This window comes from Sycon ciliatum, chromosome 11 (assembly GCF_964019385.1).
Source record: "Sycon ciliatum chromosome 11, ocSycCili1.1, whole genome shotgun sequence".
NCBI lineage: Eukaryota > Metazoa > Porifera > Calcarea > Leucosolenida > Sycettidae > Sycon > Sycon ciliatum.
This window is the reverse complement of record NC_088653.1, coordinates 9143290-9165614: the sequence shown is the minus strand read 5'-3', so window position 1 is coordinate 9165614 and position 22325 is coordinate 9143290. Positions and strand designations below refer to the sequence as shown.

General features: G+C 48.1%; 1 protein-coding gene across 1 annotated transcript in view; it reads right to left on the bottom strand.

Annotated features, from left to right (window-relative positions):
* LOC135827329 (uncharacterized) overlaps nucleotides 1–22325 on the bottom strand; it is a 350751-nt gene that overhangs the window by 141533 nt on the left and 186893 nt on the right. The window contains exon 11 of the mRNA XM_065339849.1: nucleotides 10982–11080. Within this exon, the coding sequence (XP_065195921.1) occupies nucleotides 10982–11080 (99 nt within the window). The remainder of the gene's footprint in view (nucleotides 1–10981; nucleotides 11081–22325) is intronic.

The window sequence follows — 22325 nt, the reverse complement described above, 5'->3', positions numbered from 1 at the left end:
TTATTGTTAATTGCACCGCGCCTACCACTCGGCCACCCATTACACGTTTCCTTCCCCTCATTGGACCTTCCAAGTGATATAAGAAGGTTGTGTTTTTCAATTCGTAGATTCGTTGGAGCTAGTTGTCAGGTCGTTCAATGTCTCAGTACCTCTGTCAGTTTAGCATCTTGTTGTCGTCCTACCTGACTGTTTATGTAGTATCCCCACCTTGCTTGATTGTAGCTGACTATTGCAGTATCCCTGCCTTGCTTGATTGTAGCTGACTATTGTAGTATCCCTGCCTTGCTTGATTGTAGCTGACTATTGTAGTATCCCTGCCTTGCTTGATTGTACCTGACTATTGTAGTATCCCTGCCTTGCTTGATTGTAGCTGACTATTGTAGTATCCCTGCCTTGCTTGATTGTAGCTGACTATTGTAGTATCCCTGTCTTGCTTGATTGTAGCTGACTATTGCAGTATCCCTGCCTTGCTTGATTGTAACTGACTATTGTAGTATCCCTGCCTTGCTTGATTGTAGCTGACTAGTGTAGTATCCCTGCCTTGCGTGATTGTAGCTGACTATTGTAGTATCCCTGCCTTGCTTGATTGTAGCTGACTATTGTAGTATCCCCGCCTTGCTTGATTGTAGCGGATCCCCATACGTTAGCGTATGTAGTCTGTTACCTATAAAAGCTTCTGCTCATTTCTGTTTTCACATATTTTTTTACATAATAATCCAGGTGTGTACCTGAGGAAGTCTAAGTAAAAGTTATTTAGTGTTAAGCACTGTGCCTCCATTCGGCTACCTATTACATTGGTCGCAGCGGTGGTTAAAACTTTGTCAGATTTGAACCCCATCTCTAGTGCAGCCTTTCACTTAATTTCTTTCTGTATATTCTCCTACTCTCCTTGACCAATGAGCGGAAGACAAAGTTTATTGGTGCCAAAAGCGTTTCTGAACCTACAACGACCAGAGATCAACTCAGAATCCCGGATCTACAGTCCATCCGCACAGGAGATCGACGCTGCGGCGTACGCGTTCCGGCCAAGTGGATCACCATAATTCTCCAGCGAGATCTCATGCCCTCCGGTATGCCCCTGTACTACCGGTATATATACGACCAAAGCGGCGTCGGCCCTTACGTCTCCGTCCCTATTGCCGATCCTGCAAGAAGATTGGCCATGACATAGCGTATTGCTATCGTCCTCGCTATCGTCCTCGCTATCGTCCTCGCTATCGTCCTTGCTATCGTTCTCGCGCTACACGACCCGTATTCCCTGCAACCAAGGTATGTCACCCTACTTGCTGTACCACTACTCTATCATCAACCCGTTTAAATGCAACTGTTACTCACGTGAGTGCATATGCCACCCCTATCATGCAAGCTACGCCGCGTATTATGCAAGCTCCACAATCCCACGGTGGTTTCCATACTATCCTCATGATCATTGCTGCCATATTTCCCTTACTAACTCGTTCTGCTGCCAAAATTGTCTCAACGATCACATCCCTCCCTTTTTGTTTGTTTGCCACATTACACTCGATAAACGAGGCTCTCCAGGTCCATCAGCCACTCCATCCCACAGACAATCCCACTCCCAGTCCCCGTGCCACCATTCGATAAAAAAAAGCATCGGACTGACAACCCTCCCTGTTCCTCCATGTACGTGCAGATATATGCAGTACACAGTTCTGGATCACCCAACATTTCGCCCCACTGAAGCTCCCACACAACTGATTTCTCACAGTTCTGTCAACAAAGTTTCCTAGCCTTTTCATTACCCATCCCGACCATGTCCACCCCGCACAGACCAAGTAATCGATTTGCTGGAGCAGCAGTCACTGACCTGGATCAGACGCAAAATGCTGTATACCCTGGAAGCACACACTCAAATAACCAGTCCATGTAACAATGATTATACCGCCACATGGTGAGCGAGTCCTTTCCCGTTGTACCGTCCCAGAGAGACTCGAATCAAGCAATGTTACCGTCCCAGAAAGACGCGAATTAAGAAATGCTACCGTGCCCAAGATAAGGGTGACGCGACCGAACACATCCCTTTTACCATCCAATGCTGAGACGCGAACACATACATTTTACCGCTCCACAGAGAGACAGGTCCTTCACACATTTTACCACAGGGTTCCTACTTTATCAGTCTACCAAGTCTACCAGTCTACCAATACATACTGTCTCACGACAGAACATTGGTCCACCTGCCTACTTTTGAAAATAACGAGGGCATAATTATCTGTAGGAAGGGAGGGTGTAGTATCCCTGCCTTGCTTGATTGTAGCTGACTATTGTAGTATCCCTGCCTTGCTTGATTGTAGCTGACTATTGTAGTATCCCTGCCTTGCTTGATTGTAGCTGACTATTGTAGTATCCCTGCCTTGCTTGATTGTAGCTGACTACCAGCTGGCTTCTCTGACGACACCCAGATGTTACCCATCATCATTGCAGGGGTTACTGGTGGCTCATCCAGGCTATACAGACACATAAGTTAGCGGATGACTATTCACCACTGCTTCAACCTCATACAAGAGGGTCTCAAGCTCCTGGACCTTCAGAAACGCTGTTCCCATTACCTTCTTCAAGGCACTCGTCACCGTACCAACCATTCGCCCATAGAAGCATCCATGCCTTTGCGCAGCTGGAGGATTGAATATCTATGGCACACTCAGTTTGTCAGATGCCGCCTTGAACGTTATAGCGTTGTCAGACCTGATCCGAGATGGCAAACCACGTCTCGCGACAAACTTCCGAAATGCTATCAAGAATGAGTCAGTACTTTAAAACCTATCGAGCACCTCCAAGTGAACTGCTCTGCTGCTGGTGGCACACACAAACAATGCTATCCATACCTTCGGAGATGACTCGCCACAGCGCACGTACAACGGACCAGCATAGTCGATGCCGGTAGTTGCGAACGGCCTCTCGTGAACAACTCGGTCTTCTGGCAGTGGCGAGCAGACTTCTGAGGCAGCCTTAGCCTTGTAGCAGCGGCATGTAACACATTGCTGAGTAATGTTGCGTAGCGCTCGTCGACCACGGATAATCCAGAATTTCTGACGGATGTACCACAAGACCCCTTCTTCACCTCGGTTCATCCTTTTGACATGCGTTTTCTCCAACAGCACTCGGTCAGATGATGTTTGCCTAATAGGACTGGGTGCTTGGCTTCATATGCCAACTCGCTGTGCTGAAGTCGTCCCCCGGCTCTGAGCACTCCATGCTCATCCAGAAACGATGCAAGCTGATACACCTTCGACCCAGGCTTCACTGGTTGACCTTGCTTGATGAGCTCAAGATCCTCAGCGAAACATTCGGCTTGAACGATGCAGTACAATACGTTGTCTGCTGCAAAACAGAGTTCAGCACGAGGCTCAGTGTGCTTCCACTGCAACATCCCAGTCACCGTGCCCTGTGCCCTCGCCCATTTACTGAATCGGAGCCACAGTTCATTATCAGATTCTCGACTACAGGTGGTGGCTGACACTCACACTTCTACACTGGACTCATCTGTAGCTGCGGTTCAGGATGCGGTGGGCCAGTCATTGGGATCCGTGATCGAGGTTGGTCCACCCATCCAGAACGGGCTACGGATCTGCTGTGCACTACTCCCACGTGACGGCAAATCTGCTGGGTTGTGAAGGCCCGGGCAATGGTTCCACACAATGCCGACCTTCTTCGATATCTCTTGGACTTGACTGATGCGGTTAGCCACAAATGTTTTCCATTTGTACGATGGATTACTGATCCAATGAACGGTAGTGAGACTGTCAGTCCAGCCATAGACTTGCGTGACGGTCACACGCAGCTCCTTCACCACAAACTCAGCGTAATGAGCCGCTAGACATACTGCTTGTAACTCAAGGCGGGCTAACGTGGGCGAAGACACCGGTGCCACTTTGGCCTTGGCAAATACCAAGTGCGACTGTCCATTGACGACTGCATACAAAGAACATCCAAACGCTTTCTCACTGGCATCCGCGAAGGCATGAAGCGCAATCGGCATGTCAAGATTGCAGCAAATCCAACGTGGTATGTCAATGCTCACCACTCCGGCCAACTCTCGCCACCATTGCGCACATGCGGCTGCGATGCCATCAGGCAACTTATCATCCCAGCCGCCTCCGAATTTCCTGGCTTGCTGTAGCAGTATCTTTCCCGGCACAACTGCCGGTGCTGTTAGACCTACCGGATCAAACACTGACACAACACACTTAAGGAGGGATCGCCGGGTCCAAACAGGTGGCCTATCGGACCCGCCTAGCGCTGCTAAGCTAAGCAAGTCATCACTGGTTTTCCATTTCAGACCGAGGACTTTATCTCCGGCCTCTGGATCGCACGGTATTTCGTTGCCTCGCCACATGCGCAACTCCATGCCAGCATCTGTAAGCACACGCACACCCAACTCTTGCATCTTCTTGGCTTACGGGGCATTTGAGACACTAGAGACCAAATCGTCAACGTAGAAACTCGTGAGCAAGAGATCAATATGGTCTCGCTCTTTGGGTGTAGACAGCGCCCGTAGCTCCTTGAAGTGATGCTGAATCACCACAGTAAGCATGTATGGCGAGCAATTTACGCCAAATGGCAGTTTCGTTTGCCTCCAGGTTAACAGTTTGTCGCTGTCGCTTCGACTGGGCCCCTAGAAACGCAGGTACGGACGGTCTTCGGGATTAACCTTGACCATGAAGAAAGCCTTGGGTAAGTCCGCTTGCAGCGCGCTCTTATATTCACTTAACCTTACTAGCATACCCGCGAGACTCGGCAATAGCGACAGTCGAGGGTCAACCATGTCGTTCAATGACTTGCCATCTGGAGCCGTCACCAAGGCATTGAACACCACTCTTAACTTCGTGGTTGCAGCGTGCTTGCGGAATACACCATGATGCGGTACATAGTGCCCGGCATCCCTCTCACATGGCTCCAACTAAATTGCTCAAAGCGCGTGGTAGTCCCTGATCAGCATATCATCATAGAGTGTACGCTTCCCATTCCGCTTCAGCTTTTCCAGAAGCCGCGTTGTGAGGACTCTAGCTTGAGCATAGTTATCCGTTGGGCGACGCTCATTTCGCCACAAGAGACCCACTTGGAATCCGGCGCCCTAGCGACATAGCGGGAAAGATGGCAAGTGCCGATGTCATTCTGGAGGTTGATCCAACTGCCATAGTTTGTCGATATGGGCTGTGACACATGACACGGTCACCGACTGGGTGCAGACGCTGGACCAGATACTACACTACCGATCTCTGTGTTCCACACAGTCTCGCCATTAACTTCTTTCTTGCTGTGCTGTATCGCGTTGATATATTCTGCACCGATCAGCATGTGTATTTCGTCTGTTGTTTCTTGCTGAGGCTCTTCACTCAGCTCTACTCCCCAACTGTGCCACTGAGCAATGGCCTGCAGACTCGCGCACTTCAGGTCTAGCTCTAGCGTTGGTTTCACGAGCGCGCGTACCGGAATGCTAGCAGAGCTACCTTGGATTGTGATGGCGTATTTATCCATACGCTGTTGGGTTGGCCCTTCACCTCTACATTTTCAGCACCAACGTCTTCTGCATCGATTGCTGACACCAACGCTGCAGTCACAAATGACGCCTCAGCACCGGAGTCCAGGAACACGCGAACCTTCGCCTTTCGAGTTCTTACCTCAACTCGCGCCACTCCGGTCATCAGCCGCACACTTGCTGAGTGTAGACAGCGCGATCAAACTTTCTTGTCCGTTACTATCTCAGTCAGTTTCTCCCGGCTGTAATCTGCTCCGTCCAACACGTCATGTATTACCTCTACCTCTCGGCAAACACGAACAACGTATTGGTGAAAAGACTCATCTGACCGCTGCTTGCCTGTCAGCAATGTCTCCCACGATTTATCCGGAATCTTTCCGAGCAAGGCAAGCAACTCTTACTTTGCTTCCTCGTAATTATTTCATCCAAAACATATCCTCTCAGCTTTGCTACCCGCTAGCGTGATGCGTAATCGCAGAACCCATTTGCTTTCTTCGAACCCGTTCTTGGAACAGATGTCCTCGAACAGGTCAAGATAACGCTCCTGACTGCGTTCCATCATATGAGATGATTTTCATCAACGGCTTACGCCCACCGCTGTGACTGGGAGCTACCGCTGTACCTCCCATCTCACTCTCACTGGCGACTCTGCCCTCACCCTGATACGCCTTGGCGATGCGCTCTTAATCTCCTTGAGCTTTTTTTTCAAACTCGGAGCAGAGCGCCTCCTCTCGCCGTCTGGCACTGCGCTCCTCACGCTCCTCATACTGTCGGAGCCTCTGCTCCAAATGTTCCCTCAACTCATCGCCTTCCAATCCTAACCGAACTCCATTGGCGATAAAGCTGGCTTCCAAATTATGTAGTTGCTCTGCCATGCTCGCTCCGTATCCTGGCGTGGTCGCAAACTGTAATGAACCCTCTGGTTCTCGTTAGTATCAGAAACGAACGACCACACGGCACGAGGAAAAGTATTTATTCTCAACAGTATGTTTTGACTTCCATTGAATCAAACTAACACTAATAACACCAGCTATTTATAGCATGCAAAAACAGCGTACATGTATAATCAAAGCATATGCATGTAAAACATGACATGACAGCGAATACAGCAAAACTCACACAGCGCAAATAGCGAACGCCATGCAGCAAACATCAGCAGTACGACGGAGTCGAGATACAACATCGCAACGAATACAATGTCATAAGCCAGAAGGCCTTTCCCTCTTGAGAACTGGTGGTTTTGTAACACATATAGAATTATACAGTAAGATCGGGCGCCGAAGAACGCAGGGGCTCGAGTGCAGCCTAGGAACGTTCTTAATTTTTTGATTCTAGCCAGACCGTTCTTATTCACACGCGCGCGGCGAGTCGAGTGACGTCATGACGTTAGCCATGTACATGTAGTGCAATGTAGTACTTCTAAACTAGTGGGTGTCGTAAATGGGAATGACTGTACATGTAGCAGTTACTGTTTACACGTGTACATGACATGTACTCACCTCCCATACATGTACAATGTGGATCTATTTTAAACGTGTTCTTAAATCTGATAATTCTAGCCTGGACTGTTCTTAAATTTTGCCCGTTTTCCAGCCTGGGTGTTCTTCGGCGAGGTGTTCTTCGACGCCCGATCTTACTGTTTTGTCTAAGCAAGTGTGTTTTCTCTACATTCTTTTCGCCATGCAGGTATATCACAGTGCCATGCCAAAATACATTCTGAAACTCACTCGTTTCTCAATTCTGGGGATGAGTGGACACGCACATCTCGCAGCTCTTGACGACATCAATGTCAACCGTCGCCACAGCACAACCAAAAATACCCCGATAGGAAGGTATGAAGTCCAGTTCTCACAGCATAAAGAAGACTATGTGGCCAAATAGATAATTATACGACAGAAAGTTATGAGATTGGTGACAAGCTCATGTGTGAGGTGGTAGTGGTTGCAGATGGCAACCTCGATGTTCCTGTCTTGGAGAAGCGCGTTCCCTGCCTAATCCCGGGTGGAAGTCTCCTTAGAAGGCTGAGGTGGTGCAGGAATTGGATATCTTTGCATGATGGTTTTCACAACGCAGGCTGGAAGACGACAACAAACGTGCTTGCCCCATTTGCCGTGTACATACAGTGTGTACTGCCTGTGTGCTGCATAGCGTAGAGATCTACAGAAACATAGAATGCCATACGGAGCGTTTATGCTGAGTGCTTGTACACATACCACATTGCTGAACCGTAATAATTATTATGGTATGGTATAGTGACTATAATAATAATAATAATAATAATAATACCACAGCACGCGTAATAATATAATTATGTGGGTATAATTATACGTTCCGCTTCTGTCCTATCTCCTATGATCAAATTCCAGTATCAAGGTAATTATTAACACGGCGCACTGATGACCTGTGACGCCAGATCATGGATTGTCGGCCAGATTTCTCCATGTAAGCTTGTCCAGAGCGATGGCCCTCACATTCCCCAGCTGACTGCTGCGCTTCAAGTCGATGTTCCTCCTCTGTAAGTCGCTTGTGATGCGCGTCGCAATGGATGTCCTTGGACGTCCACGCCCAGCCAGACTATACTATAGTCAAATACTCATTTACTCTACATATGCGCTGAATTACACCTACCTGTACCTACCTGCACGTTCAGTGCGCGCGCCATAACTATTTAGTGTTCGCTGGGACAAAGATGGAGGTTCTAGTAGAATTTCCAATGACTGATGAATTCTGATTAGGACACATTCAATTCCCTTATAGTACAGAGATGTCTTGGTCAGAAAGTACAGAATCTGATGTCTTACTATCCTGCCAGAATTTGTGCATTATTTGGGTGTACGCTTTCTTGACCCCACGCTTGTACGTTGCATGACATGGTTTACTAGAGAACGGGTGTATTGACAAAGCCTATCGCGTGAAACGATACAGTATGGGTTCGGGTGTGATCAAATGCACGCATCGTGCTCATAAACTGTGTGCAGTGCTCTCTTCACCATCAGAACACTACCATACTTTGCAGATCTTGAACCAATCCCAGGGATAATGAAACACAAAATTGATGTGTTTGAGTCACGCATGAAAACATGTGATAACTACTAGCACTATAGTACAACGTTTTTCGTGCCATGCCTGACAACAATAAGTAAGTTGCACGCAAAACATTACGCGCATCGATCCTCACAAGGCAAGTCAGGACATACTCGGAGCAAAGAGAATTTGTTTGTGTCAAGCATGAAATTTGTTATAACTACTAGTACATTTTGTTCTTGTGCGACGCCTACTGTAGTGCACCTGACAACAATAAATTTCTCCAAAAAAAATTATCGTATCATATTGATGCGCGATCCTCACAAGACAAGTCAAGACAAACTAATTGAGGCTTACCTAATTTCAGACTCTTCTGTCACTGGCATTGGCGGCTTCTGCATGTCGAGATAACTTCGAAGAGCAGTGGTGGGTACAGCCTAATGCAAGGTTACGATCTCGTAAACTGCGAGGTCCGCTACGCAAGAAACCTTGGGCCGTCTTCTCGACAGCGACGGCAGCATCCTACCAGCAAAATTATTCCCGCGGGCTTGGCAAGGCTATACACTTTTGTCCACACTCGCACCAGTTGGAGTCCCAAACGAATCGAGAGTCTGGTGGCCAAGCTATTCGTCTTCTTCTGTCGGACGCAGCTGCTGAGGCATCTTCTTCCTCAACATTTGTTACACACGATGGCAGCTCCTTAGCAGAGTATCTGGGCTCCCTGTTCCAACCATACGCGGCGGTGGGTTGATGGTGGTCTTCACTGACTTTAGCATCGCTGCTTCCATTGCTGGGTACAAAAAATTGTTCGGAATAGCTCATCTTTCCTTGAAATTTAATTCTAAAAGAAAGCACCTAGATTCAGACCGTGCCACAATGACGTAGGCAGGCCGGGATGACATAGCCAAATGGCCGCATGACGTCACGGCGCGGCCCCCGTTTTGCCAATATCTCAAGAACGCTTTGCCGTAGAGACTTCGGACCAAGACCAGGGGCGTCACAGGGTTGCTGAGAGTGGTCCGACCGGGGGTCCGGGGGTGTCCCCGCGGAGAAAAAATAAGGATTTTTCGGCTAACAGGCCACGTTTTAGCACTCTACAGCCGCAAAGGAGGGTTCCCCTAGCACTTATTAGACAACCCCACTCCAGCTCCAAAAACATACTTCTCATGGATTTTTGGTATTTTCTGTACATCGTAGGTAGCCAAGCAAGGCAAATGGAACCCATTCAATGATTCAGGGCCATTGCCCTCGAAAAATCGCAAAATCCAAAGTACAAGTGTGCTGCGCGTTCTAGCGCCAGCGGCTATGCAAAAACGTATGTCGTGTCGTGCAAAAGTCTGCCGCGTCGCGTACACTATGTACACGTCCGGCCTGGACAGTCGCGAAGTAATTATTTTAGTTGTTTTTAGAGAGAGAAGCAGATCCTTTGTTTTTGTTCGGTGGGATTGAAAGATCTGCCAGTGGACCGGAGAGCTACAACAATGGAAGCAGAAGAAAGCGCTTGCGGAATCTTCTCTGTCTTCGAGGCAACAGGACTTTAGTTTGCGAGACTTTCGTCCTGTCGTCGCGGACGAAATTCTTGTTGCTGCTACCAGAAAACTCGGGGAACGAAACGATCGTAAATCGTTATAATATAGGTGAAGCGGGTCGTGTCGGTGAACAGCTGCAGAATATTCTGCCGCCGTGGAGCAGCAGTTCAAACACTTTTCAGCTTCGGAGAATGAAGCGCTTCCCTTTTCCGTTGACAAGCGCTGCGTTCGCGGGTGTAATGCATTTTCGAATCCGCTTGCAGTAGATCGTCAGGAGCCAGAGGTACTAGGTAGGTGTCGTTGTGGAAAGAATATAATTATTATGTTGTAGCTGAAAAGTGACATACATGTAGTGTCTCTTGACGTGCTGATCGCCATTGTAACATGGTAGATCTTGGAAAATTTTAGTTCTGGACCCAGTGATCGCCGCCAGCTCAGCTGTGTTTCCGTCAAGTTTGCAGTGAATGCGTCCGTGAGGAATCCATCGTCTGGTTTTCTCTAACCGTGACTCCAACCGCCTATCGTAATGGATAGCCGCCTGGAGTCTTGGGCAATAGCTAGCTGCTAGTGCTAGGCATCAAGTCTGTATGCTCCTTGCAATGAAAGTAACAGTTGCGATGTGTTGTACAAGTCCGAAGATCCTTGAATTTTTTTATTGCTTTTTCGGATGAATTGGGTGGACCATCCTGGACGAAAAGTGGTACGACCATGGTCGTAGTGGTCGTACCGTGTGTGGCGCCCCTGAAGACCATTCGAGTCAGTACCCGAGACTACAGGATATGAAAGTTTCATTTTCCGTGGAGTTCCCCTTTAAGTTAAAACATGTTTGCTTGCAATGTTTATGATACGAGTGCGCACTTGATTCTATTCATCGGCATATTATGATTGTTATTTCCACGCTGCCAATTAAACTAAAAGTGTGACTTACATTTGACAAGGAAAGAAGATCTGAACCCGTTCGAAGCAGAAATTCTATAACCTCCGGCTTGCCGTATTCACAGGCTTTGTGCAATGGTGTTTCTTGAGCCTGGAGTAGGGAGAGGTGAGAACGTTGAAGATATTTTGTTTTGGGGAAACAACAAGGGAAGGGACAGAGAGACAAGCGACTACATGATTGATCACGGCAAAAGAGAGAGAGAGAGAGTGAGAGTGAGAGTGAGCAAGGGAGAGAGCTACAATTTAGATAAAAGGCCTGAGTGCCTATGACCAATACAGGTGCACAAGCATCTGCTATGCTGGAACTCATTAACCTTTGTGGACTGGGTGCAGACCAGCAAGAGAAAGGATTTACTAAGAAACAGTATGCAGAAGATGGGGACCTAACAGTTTGTTCAGTTTCCGAACAGAGTACTACTACTAGTAATCAGGAAATGTTATGCGTCAAAAGAGACCATGTCTGAGATTACCAAAGTATGTGCCCTTCTGGCTTCACCATAGCAGGGTGGTACTGCCAATTGGTGACTCAGCATATATGGAGGTTCGCGTCCTTGCAATTGAGTCGCATTGGGCCAGGAGGAGGAGGATACGCAAAGCGATAAAAATTCGGGACATGGGCCCGAGAATAAAAGCCAACGCAGGATTGAACCTCCTGTAAAGGCATTCCTGATACAAATTACTGGCCCAGTACTTGCTTCTCTCGGATAGTGAATTATTTGTCTACTTCCATAAACTGCCGTTGCCAGCACCCGCAATTATGTGCACATGTACATATTTATAAAAAGTAAAAAGGACCAAGAAACTGCAAGTTACCCTATAATGCCCACTAACACCATCAGTTACTAAACAATCAGCTCATGCGATAACATTACTAGCCAGTTAGTTGTAGAACGTCAGTGCCGTTTGGTCAGTGTCGTGCAATGTTATCGCATGAGCTGATTGTTTAGTAACTGGTGGTGCTAGTGGACATTATAGTGTAACTTGTAGTTCCTTGGTCCTTTTTGCCTTGCATAAATAATCCTTGGCTCTCCATCCGAGTTCATAGATGTACATAATACACACACATGTTCTGCTTGGTGCACGTGGAATGTTTTACAGTTGTCACGTATCATGCTTTTGCTGTACCAGCTTTGTGTTTGTTTCTGACGTTTCCTCAACCTCTTTTCTCTCTCTCCATAGTTCATGCATGTATGAATATTATCTCCCCACAGCACTGTTCATTATCAAACCTTTCCCAGTGGTGACCATGCCCAAATTCATTCTTTGTGTCCTTGTTGCTATTATCATTTCTGATGGGTATTTTATGACGGAAACAATTCAATATTTTCCTGATATGATTCTGCGTGAGTCTGTGTTACTCACAATCCACTTTCACTAATGAAGGTGAGTGACGCGTCCTACAGGTTCCTACATCTAGTAGTTGCTTGCTTTACAAAACTGTATTACGTTCTGTCCTCTGAGTCCTATTTCATGTTTATTAAGCCACACCAGGTTATTTCTATGTTTCGCGTCACCGCGCTCGTATCTTTTCAAATAGTTCATGTTGTGTTTGACTGGTGCCCCGCAGGAGTCCCTTGAGGGACAAGACAAAGACTGATTATCAACAACGAGCATGTGTGTAATAGATGAGAGAGAGACAATACGGAGAGAGACAATACGGCGACAAACACTATGCACAACATCTCTCTTTCTGGGGAAGAAGGGGGGGGGGATAGAGAGAACGAACGTATGTATGCAATATTATGTCCTTTTCCCGGAAAGAAAAAAGAACAAGGAAAAACTAGCAGGCAACAACTTTCACACCAAGGTTCAACTCGAGTTCAACTCGAGTTACAGGACTGCACCCAAAAAGGTCAACCAGGCTAGTAAGTTGTACCCTGCAGGCACGGTGACCAGGTGACTGGTGTACGCAGGAGCATGTGACCACTTCTTCAACCATGTTCGATTGGAAATAAGCGAGGAACGCTGCATCGCAGCCTTTTCGAACCAAAACCAGTTGACTCAGCATCCAAAAGACTACAACATATGGGCCAATCGCGGTCATCCGTGCTTTTATAAGAACGAAATGGCGCTTTTAGTGCCATTTTGCATACAAATCCCCATCTCGTAGGGCGCAGTCACCCAGTTTCGGTGGAAGTGCGCGAGTTCGATTGGGATTAGAGTAGGAAGGGAGCGTCTCAGCTTCCTCGGACCACAACCATTTGACTCAGCACTCCGAAGACTACAACTGGTGAAATTTTGATTTTTGCCTTAACTTCCCCTTTAAGTAGTGCAAATCAACGAGATTGAGAGTTGAGCTAGGGCCTACACAACATACCGTAAGTAGCAGGGCATGCCTAGCATTTGCACAGCTAAACTGTAGAGTATTTTTTTGTTTGAATAATATTAATGAAGAATTTCGAGGCAAAAAATGAAGAGATCGAGAGTGAATAAAGAAGCACGCGCGTCCAGGACTCTCACGTTTGACAAGGCCATCGCAGAGTGGTACAACGTCTGGTTGGACAGCGAGAACAAGATGTGACTGCGTGAGAATGTCTGCATGTCTGGTGTTCAGTGATGTACACTTGATAATGTACATATACCACAAGTGAACAGGTCAAAACAAAACAAATGAAACACAAAGAGAGAATAAGCTACAGCTAACCATGCGCCTGACAGTTCCTTCCAGTCAGAGTCGATCCGGAATGCTCGAGGCCGAGGCACGTCCATACCGTAACACCTCTATCTCTCCCATAAGGATCGGTTGAACACGGCATGGGGACATGGCGATCAGTGCTCAACAGCAGGCTTATTGGAGCTGCCGAGAGATAGAGTATGCGGGACAACAAACTGGCTGGACAGAGACGACGGTCAGGAGAGACAAGGAGCAGTGGTGTGACTGTTGATGAAGAATAGAGTTCACGAGCTGAACGAAACAAGTATAGCGTAGTGCATGCCGGGCATGACTCGGCCCACATTTAGTGTTACCAAACGTTTCAGACTGACGACGACAACATATGACGATGACGACGATGACGAGACTGTCCCGGAGCTGGGGATGCTCAAACTGCTGGCTAGAGGCGGAGGGTTCTTTTCTAATTCTACAGGTGTAGGAACCACAGCTGCCACCATGTTTTGTTCGCTTGGTGCCACGCAGGACTCCCTTGTGGGTCAAGACAAAGACTGATTTATTTACAATGAGCATGCGTATAATAGATGAGAGAGAGGCAACACAGAGAGGGACAATACGGCAACAAACACTATACACAACAGTTGACAAGAAAAGAAAAGAAAAACATCCAGATGAGTTCATCGATGGCTGTTCTGGTGAACATTCTCTAGCCAGTATCAAATCAAAGGATATCAGCTTCTCGATAATCTTGCCCGGCGATGGTACTACAGTAGAAAGTGTGATGGTGCGAGCGATGAAAATTCTTTTTTTCCAAGCCGTACGGTAGGGCCTGTTCACCAAGCGAGCAGAGATTCCAGGGTGTCAAGGACTCCGCGATTTTCCTGGACCGTGATGTGGAGGAATTCTACTGGACTCATGTCAAAGTACAGAATGAGCCATCCATGAAGCCTGTTGCCCCATCGCTCCAGCCCAGTCTGCCAACTGTACTGTGGAGACTTTTTGTCGTTTTGGATAAGGGATAGTTAAGTAGTGCAGCTATTCTGTGTACAACAGGGCTCAGTACACATAGAATGGAGTTTTGCTTTTCCTCCATTTCTGTTTTTCCCCTCCGGTATATCTACGTGGAGATAAAAGTTTAATAATAGTTAGCACCATATCCCTCACACACTCATACTCAGCCCAAGGCAACAAGGAATTGTTTTGGAGTTAGTGTGCTGCTTCGAGTAACTGGTCTTGTAATTCAAAAGCTCGAAGAGCTGGAAAGCAATGCCAGGCCACTGGCAGCAACTAGCTCGCGAGGAGCCGCAATAAACCCACATTGTGCCACAATGGGGTTGCAAGGCAAAGCCAATGCAATTGGCAAAAACTGGCTCGTGAAGAGCTGCAACTAGCGAAGCAAGTGACCAGTTAGGAGCGATAGAGCTAAATGTTCCCTAGTACCATTAACAAGATGATAAGATGGGAGGGATGGAGGGTGAAAATTTGATGCTGGCACAAGCTAAAAGTCACCACTAATTAGACTTTGAAGTAAAGCCAACAGCAAGGAAGAAAGAGAAAGTTCAAAGAATGTAGTTGTATGACGTCAGGCTAAGCGCGCCCAAATCCATGCACTGGCAGTGAGTGCAGTGAGCAAAAGTTCAAAGGAAGCAGTTGTGTGACGTCAGGCTAAGCGTGCCCAAATCTATTCGCTGGCAGTGTGAGCGCAGAGTGCAATGCACTGATGCAGCGGTGCGCGGCAGATGCAAACATGGCAGTGTGATCGGTGGATGCTAACACACACTAACTACATTACTGCAACATTAGCACCATATCCCTCACACACTCATACTCAGCCCAAGGCAACAAGGAATTGTTTTGGAGATACAGTTGAACATCGATTATCCGACCACCTCTGGGCAGACAACTGTCAGGCGGTGTTCACATAAGGCAAATGTTCCGGATAAGAAAGAACTGTCACTCACACACTTTCAGTGGTTATTACTAGCCGCACGACCTTTTTACTTTTTACTTTTCAAAATTTTCGTATTTTTTGAATGGCTCACTACATGCACAGTGCGTACTCTACGGCACGTGCGCCCAAAAAAACTGTTACGGATAATCGAATGGTCGAATAGTCGATGTGCGGATAATCGATGTTCAACTGTAGTGTGCTGCTTCGAGTACCTGGTCTTGTAATGCAAAAGCTCGAAGAGCTGGAAAGCAATGCCAGGCCACTGCCAGCAACTGGCTCGCGAGCAGCCGCATTAAACCCACATTGTGCCACAATGGGGTTGCAAGGCAAAGCCAACGCAATTGGAAACAACTGGCTGGTGAAGAGCCGCAACTAACGAAGCAAGTGACCAATTAGGAGCGATAGAGCTCCGCAAAGCAGCAACACTATCCCCGAACAACCCCCCAGCATTAAGAAATTATCGAGCAGTGGCATTCCTATGCTAGGACTTCAGGGATGGAACATAAACTGTCCGTGAAAAGAATTAGATAAGCTCACTCACTGAGGCAAGCTGAGCCGAGATCTTGGACTTGGTCTCCATTGGAATTCGCATATAGAGTAAACACACATCGCTCTGCCACCTGCCGGCAGAACGAATCAGCGAATCTGGTATCTCTGCCATGGCGGCGGTAGTAGTTGCGCCAATGCGGAATGAGTGTCCGGAGTAGATGTTTGGCACCGCAGCCTTTTCAAGCAGCAAGCGCACAGTACTGGTGAAAACGGCTCTGGATAACGGCACACCCTTGGCAAGTACATACAGAGTGTTGAACAGCTAGTCGACCAACCACCGCACGGCTGCAACACACTGGACCAGATGATGACCGACCTACCCGTAGAATCATTTTTTTCTGTTTTGCCAACTCTTGGCAAATCTGACCATGCCTGTCTACTTCCCGATTTCCAGATCCGTGCATCACGCGAGCCTCCCATATCAAGAACTGTATGGAGGTATCAGCATGCAGATTGGGCCAGGCTCCGTCACTTCGTCAGAACCACCAATTGGGCAGCAATTGCTTGGACTGATCCAGACCTGTCATGCACTGGCATGTCACAGAGGATCCTGGAGGGTATGAAGAGATTCATCCCCTCTAATACCCTGAAAACCCGTGCATTCGACCCTCCATGGTGGACTCCTGAGTGCACTGCTGCCACAGTGAGAAAATGACGTGCATGGAGATACCTGAGAGATGACCCGTCTGACGACGATCGACAGTCAGCTTACCAAGATGCTAGGCTCTCAACGGTTGCCTGTCTCAAAACTGTGAGGAGTGCTTTCATGGCGAAACTGAGGCAAAAAATAACCTAAAAGCAGCTGACACCCAGTGACTGGTAGCACACCGTCAAGTGTGCCTCTGGCAATGGGCGTCGTCAATCTGTTCCAACATCACGTGATCCCGATGGACGTGAGTGCACAGCCGGCGCAGACAAAGCAAAATGCATGACCCGCTATTTTGGAAGTAAATGCAGTCTTGGCCAAGATGACCTGTCAGCCCCATTCCCTTATGTCTGGCTTCGGAATGAACAGGCTCTTTCGGATTGCCGTTTCCGTGCGGCTGCTGTCGAGCGCACCCATTGGCAGTTCAACCCATCAAAGGCTAACGGGCAAGATGGGATACTGGCACGAGTGTTGATAACCTGGTCTGCTGAACTGGAACAACCTCTTTCTACACTGTTCACACAATGCTTCCACACTGGGATACAGCCCAAGACATGGAATATTGCCAACATAGACCCTATATTCAAACGGAAATCAAAGTCTGTACTCTCCAATTACCATCCAGTTTCGCTCTTGTGTATTCTGTCCAAAGTGATGGAGACAATCATCAACAGAACAATAACTAATTTCCTCGAGTCGAACGTCTTCTCCACAAGACAGTTTGGATTTCGCCATGGCCATAGTGCAGCCGACCTCCTCTCCAGCCTCCACAACCAGTGGCTGCATACAGCCGGGGAGAAAGACGCAGCACGCATACTCACCATTGACATAGCCGGCGCGTTTGATCGCGTATCACACCCCGGTGTGCTACACAAGTCCAACGTATACGGCCTACGTGGGCAACTGCACCAGTGGCTCAGCAGCTACCTAATTGAACGCTACCTTCAAGTGGTCATTTGTGGCCAGACATCCTCAAGGCTCCCAATTCAGACTGGAGTCCCCCAGGGCAGTATTCTGGGTCCGACTCTCTTCCTCATATACGTGAACGACTGCGAGGACCACGTACCAGCCGGTGCTCACCTAGCCTCATTCGCAGACGACACTACACTGCATGCAAACATCACCTCCACCACCCAAGCCCTCCAGCTGGCAGTCAACAACATCTCCCTCTGAAGTCAAGAATGGAAGATAGAAATTTGAACCAGCCAAATCCCAAGCACTGAAAGTTAGCTTCCACCGCACCCAATGGAACATGCCACAGATTGATTTCAATGGATCTAACCTGAGAGAACAAAAGGAGCTTTGGCGTCAGTTTTGATGGTCAGCTTACCTTCCGGCGCCACCTTCGAATCGTAGCCCTCCGGGCAACACAGCGACTTGGCGCTTTCTGTTAGGCTTTCCACCTTTTAGACGTATCCGGTCGCATCCAAGCCTACAATGCCTTTGTGCGCCCAGTGATGGAGTACTGCTCCATCGTCTGTATGTAAGCAGCCCCATCCCATCTTGCAAAACTCGACCGTGTGCAAGCCCGGGCCGTCCAAACCATCGCCCCAATGTTTTGGCTACCGAGTCTTGCTCTTCGTCGGATGGTTGCAGCACTTTGCCTCCTGTACAACATGGATTGTCCAGATGCTCATCCCCTTCTACAGAGGATGCTGCCACCCCAGCAACCCCAACACCAAACAGTCCACTTCACCCGTAGTACGATTTAGAGATGTTATTCCCATGCACACCAACTGGCCAATTAACTTCCAGTCCGTTCCCGAAACAACCTGTGCCGAGCCTACCCTCACACAGCTGTCCCCGTCTGAAACCAGCTGCCCGCCGGAGTCTTCTCTGGTCCATTCTGCACCAAGAACTTGCAACATTTAAAGGTTGCAGCCAACCATTGTTTGAAGACCAACGACTGGTCGTGGGCACATGACCATCTCTGAGTATCAGCATCACATCTGCCTCACCCCATGACTTTTAAATTCCGCTCCAAATACTCCTCCCAATAACAACTGTTCTTCTTTTCTCTCATTCTCCACCTAACACTGGCTGTGTGATCTTTTCCTCCTTGAAATGTCCTGTCTCTCCTCCTAACATTTCGTATCATGTACCTGTCACTCCTTTCAGTTGTTTCTTCTTCTTACTTTTTGGTGTGTTTTATGTCCCCATGACGTCGAGACCTCAGGTTGGCTGAGGGCAAAAAGCCTTACCATCGCTATGCTCCCACTATGCAATTTTTTCGTCTTTGCCTGTGAGCTGTGTTCATTGTAAATAAAAATAAAAAAATGGTCGCACTCATTGACTGTATAAGGTCTGGTTACGTTGGTGGACAGTTAGTCATAACTCGGAACATTTTGTCCTTCTCCTTTTTCACAATAAATTATGTACAGCAATGTAGTGATAAAACCAGGTCAAAGCAGAATAGCTAAAAACAACGATGATTAATACGTGACCAATATACATCATGCCTATACATACTTCATTGTTCTTGCTCTCATTTGCTCATGCCGCTATATTACCTTGTTGATGCGGAAGGAGACAATGTACGGGAGAAGGTACGTCACAACATGAAGAGAAGGCACGGAAGTTTACTCGCAAGAAAGTATTCAACTGCGTAATTCTTCTTTAGAAGCGGTGAGGCCTCCTGCAGTTTCATACAGAATTACAGATGGAGCGGACTCGCTCCCTTCTATTTACACTGCAACGTTCGAACACATTTTCGTAGTTAAAACAACGTTTCGGCATATAGCCCTCATCAGGTTTGCAATGATGTGCACTCTACAAAGGAGCAGCAAATATACTGTGCTGTGCTGTGTTTGCGCCAAATGTGTCAGCTACAAAGGTGGCGAAAGGGATTGGTGATATATTAATATCCAGATACGATATATTCACAGTAGTGCCCAGCCAGCATTAGTGTTTACTTGCGGCCGCAAGTTGCGGATTTCAACAGCTTCTCGCAGTTTTCTGCTTGCTCTGTCGCCTGCCCTTGCCAGGACTTACACAGCCGAGAACACACTATTCGCAGCAGCTATGCTCTCGCCAGAATGTTTGTCGCGCACGTGGTCACCCCATGGCTTATCGAGAGTGCGACGGCGTGCCTCGCCATTGTGCTCCCGAATTCTTGTTTCCAAGGAGCGTTTCGTCTCCCCTACATACGTTTCCCGGCACCATTTGCATTGCAATTCGTAGACTACATTCTTTGTCATACATACTCGTTCGCCTCCAGACTGACAGGTAATGCAAGGCCCTAGTGGACGTCCTCTCCGTCTTTTTTCAGTAATGTTGGGCTCGTTTACGCACTTGGGTGGTAACAGCGCCGAACGGCACAGTTGACGCCTGAGGCTGCCCGAGTGCTCGTATACGACACGTACCGGCAACTTGTATTTCCGTATTGCTTTGTTCACATGGTGGTGTACTTCATCGGACTTGAACGGTAGTTTAAGGAAGGCAGAGCGGGGATTACCGCGTCGTCTACGCCGAGGTTTCCTGGCAGCTTCCCTTGCTTCCGATATGATACTGTCTGGGTAGTTATTTATGCGCAGTTGTTTGTGTATTTTTTGTTCGCTCTCGGCTTGCATCATGGGGTTAGACGATAGTTGCTGTGCCCTTAGGAATTGAGATTGAGCAACGGCTACCTTGATGTGGTGAGGAACTGCCGATGAATAATCCACCAGTAGGCCACTACTGCATGCCTTCTGGAATAATTTGAATGACAGCTCTCCGGTTTGCCCAACCGCGATCGTTACGTCCATGTAGTCTATGCAGCCACTGTCACAACTTAATTCATGCGTGAATTTGATACGTTCGTGGCTGGCGTTGAATCTTTCTATGAGCTCCAGAAGGCGCTGCCTACCATGTGTCCATAGGATGATGATATCTTGGATGTATCGTCTGAACAGAATAGGTTGGAAGGGTGAGTCCTGAAGAAGTCGTGTCTCAATGGTGTGCATAAACAGGATGGCAAATGGAGGTGCCAGGTTGTTCCCCATAGCAACCCCATCTAGCTGGTGGTAGATCTGTCTGCCAAATCTGAAGTAGTTATGACTCAGAACAAACTTCAGTAGTGTCCTGACTTGGGTCACGCTCAGCCCGAGCATATCAACTCTGTTATAGTGTTGCTCTAGCACGTCACTAACGGCATTCACGCCCTCTTCGATCGGTATGCTGGGATACAAACCCACCACATCCATCGTAGCCAGAATCGTTCCAGCAGGTGCTTTAAGGCCAGGGTATATGATGCGGATATTGTCTAGCGCGTCTTTGGTGTTGATGAGGTGCGATGGGACAAATGCAAGCAGTTGATGCAATATGCGTTCGAGAACCACCGAAATTCCTGTGACTGGACTGTCACAAGCAGAGACAACAGGTCGGAGGGGCAAATTTTGCTTGTGGTCCTTTGGAAGACCGTATAGTTCCGGGAATCGTGTGTCATGAGGGAGTATTGCAGTCAGAAGATCAGGATCCATATTCGTGCATTGCTCTTCCAGTATGGATTTAACCTCTTTCTCATACGCAGTGATAGTTAGATCCACTTTTCTGTACATAGTGCTGTCAGACAGAAGTGCCTCTGCCTTCTCCAGGTAGAGTTCCTGTTTCATAGCTACTAGCTTCTTGCTCTTGTTGGATTGCTTTATCACTACACTGGGGTCATGACGAGGTTCTCTCAGTCCGTCGCGTTCCTCTTGCGTCATATTATGCTTGGGAGGTCTTTGTTTGCCATATGCTGCCAAAACTTCGTCCTTGAAGTTGGCCATCTTTCTTTCCCCATCCTGGCTCATTCTGGGCGGTTGCTTGAAGCCATGCTTCTTTAGCTTCCACAGCCTGCGATCACACTCGGTACCGGTATCGTGGTCGTCCTCTGGCTGGTCCACACCCTGAGGCCGCGCCTGCTGCCATCTCAAAGTGTAGGCCATCCGTTCTACGGAGGTGACCACTTCTGATTTCTCACGACTGGTTAACTTGCCCGTGGACGGTACAAAACCGGGTCCCAGTTCCAATACCCGTCTGGCATTGTCTGTTACACACGAGTCCATGACAAGCGTTCGCCGAGAATGCTCCATTCCCGTCCGGCCGGGACTACCCAGGGCTGTCCCACTCTGGTAGGACGACGCGGGCAAACATGCCTCATGCGCTTCCCTGGCATCTTCTTGGGCTTGAAGCCTAGACAGCTTCCATCGAAGCCTTGCATTGGTACGGATGCGCTCCTCCGTAACCACACAGCGCCGCAGGGCGCGAATACGCACGTAATCCTCCCTGGAAAACGACCAAAGCTGTTCGCAGAAGTACCGGCACTGTCTTGTACGGAAGTCCCTCTCTGCGCACTTGTCCTGTATTGCGTCGATCAGAAGTCGGAGACAGTACTGGAAGCGTCTTTGCTGTCGAACACTCTTGTGCCTTGAGGCTGGAGGTGGCTGAACTGATTGCGTGATGAACCGTGGGATGATACGCTCCTGCCGGCATTGAAGAAGAAACGACAACTGGCACTGGCTCCTCTGGAGTTTGCACCCCCATTGCAAGTATCGCCATGGCGCCTCGCTCCTAGAAGAGGAGAACCAAGAGATTAGAAGCGGTGAGGCCTCCTGCAGTTT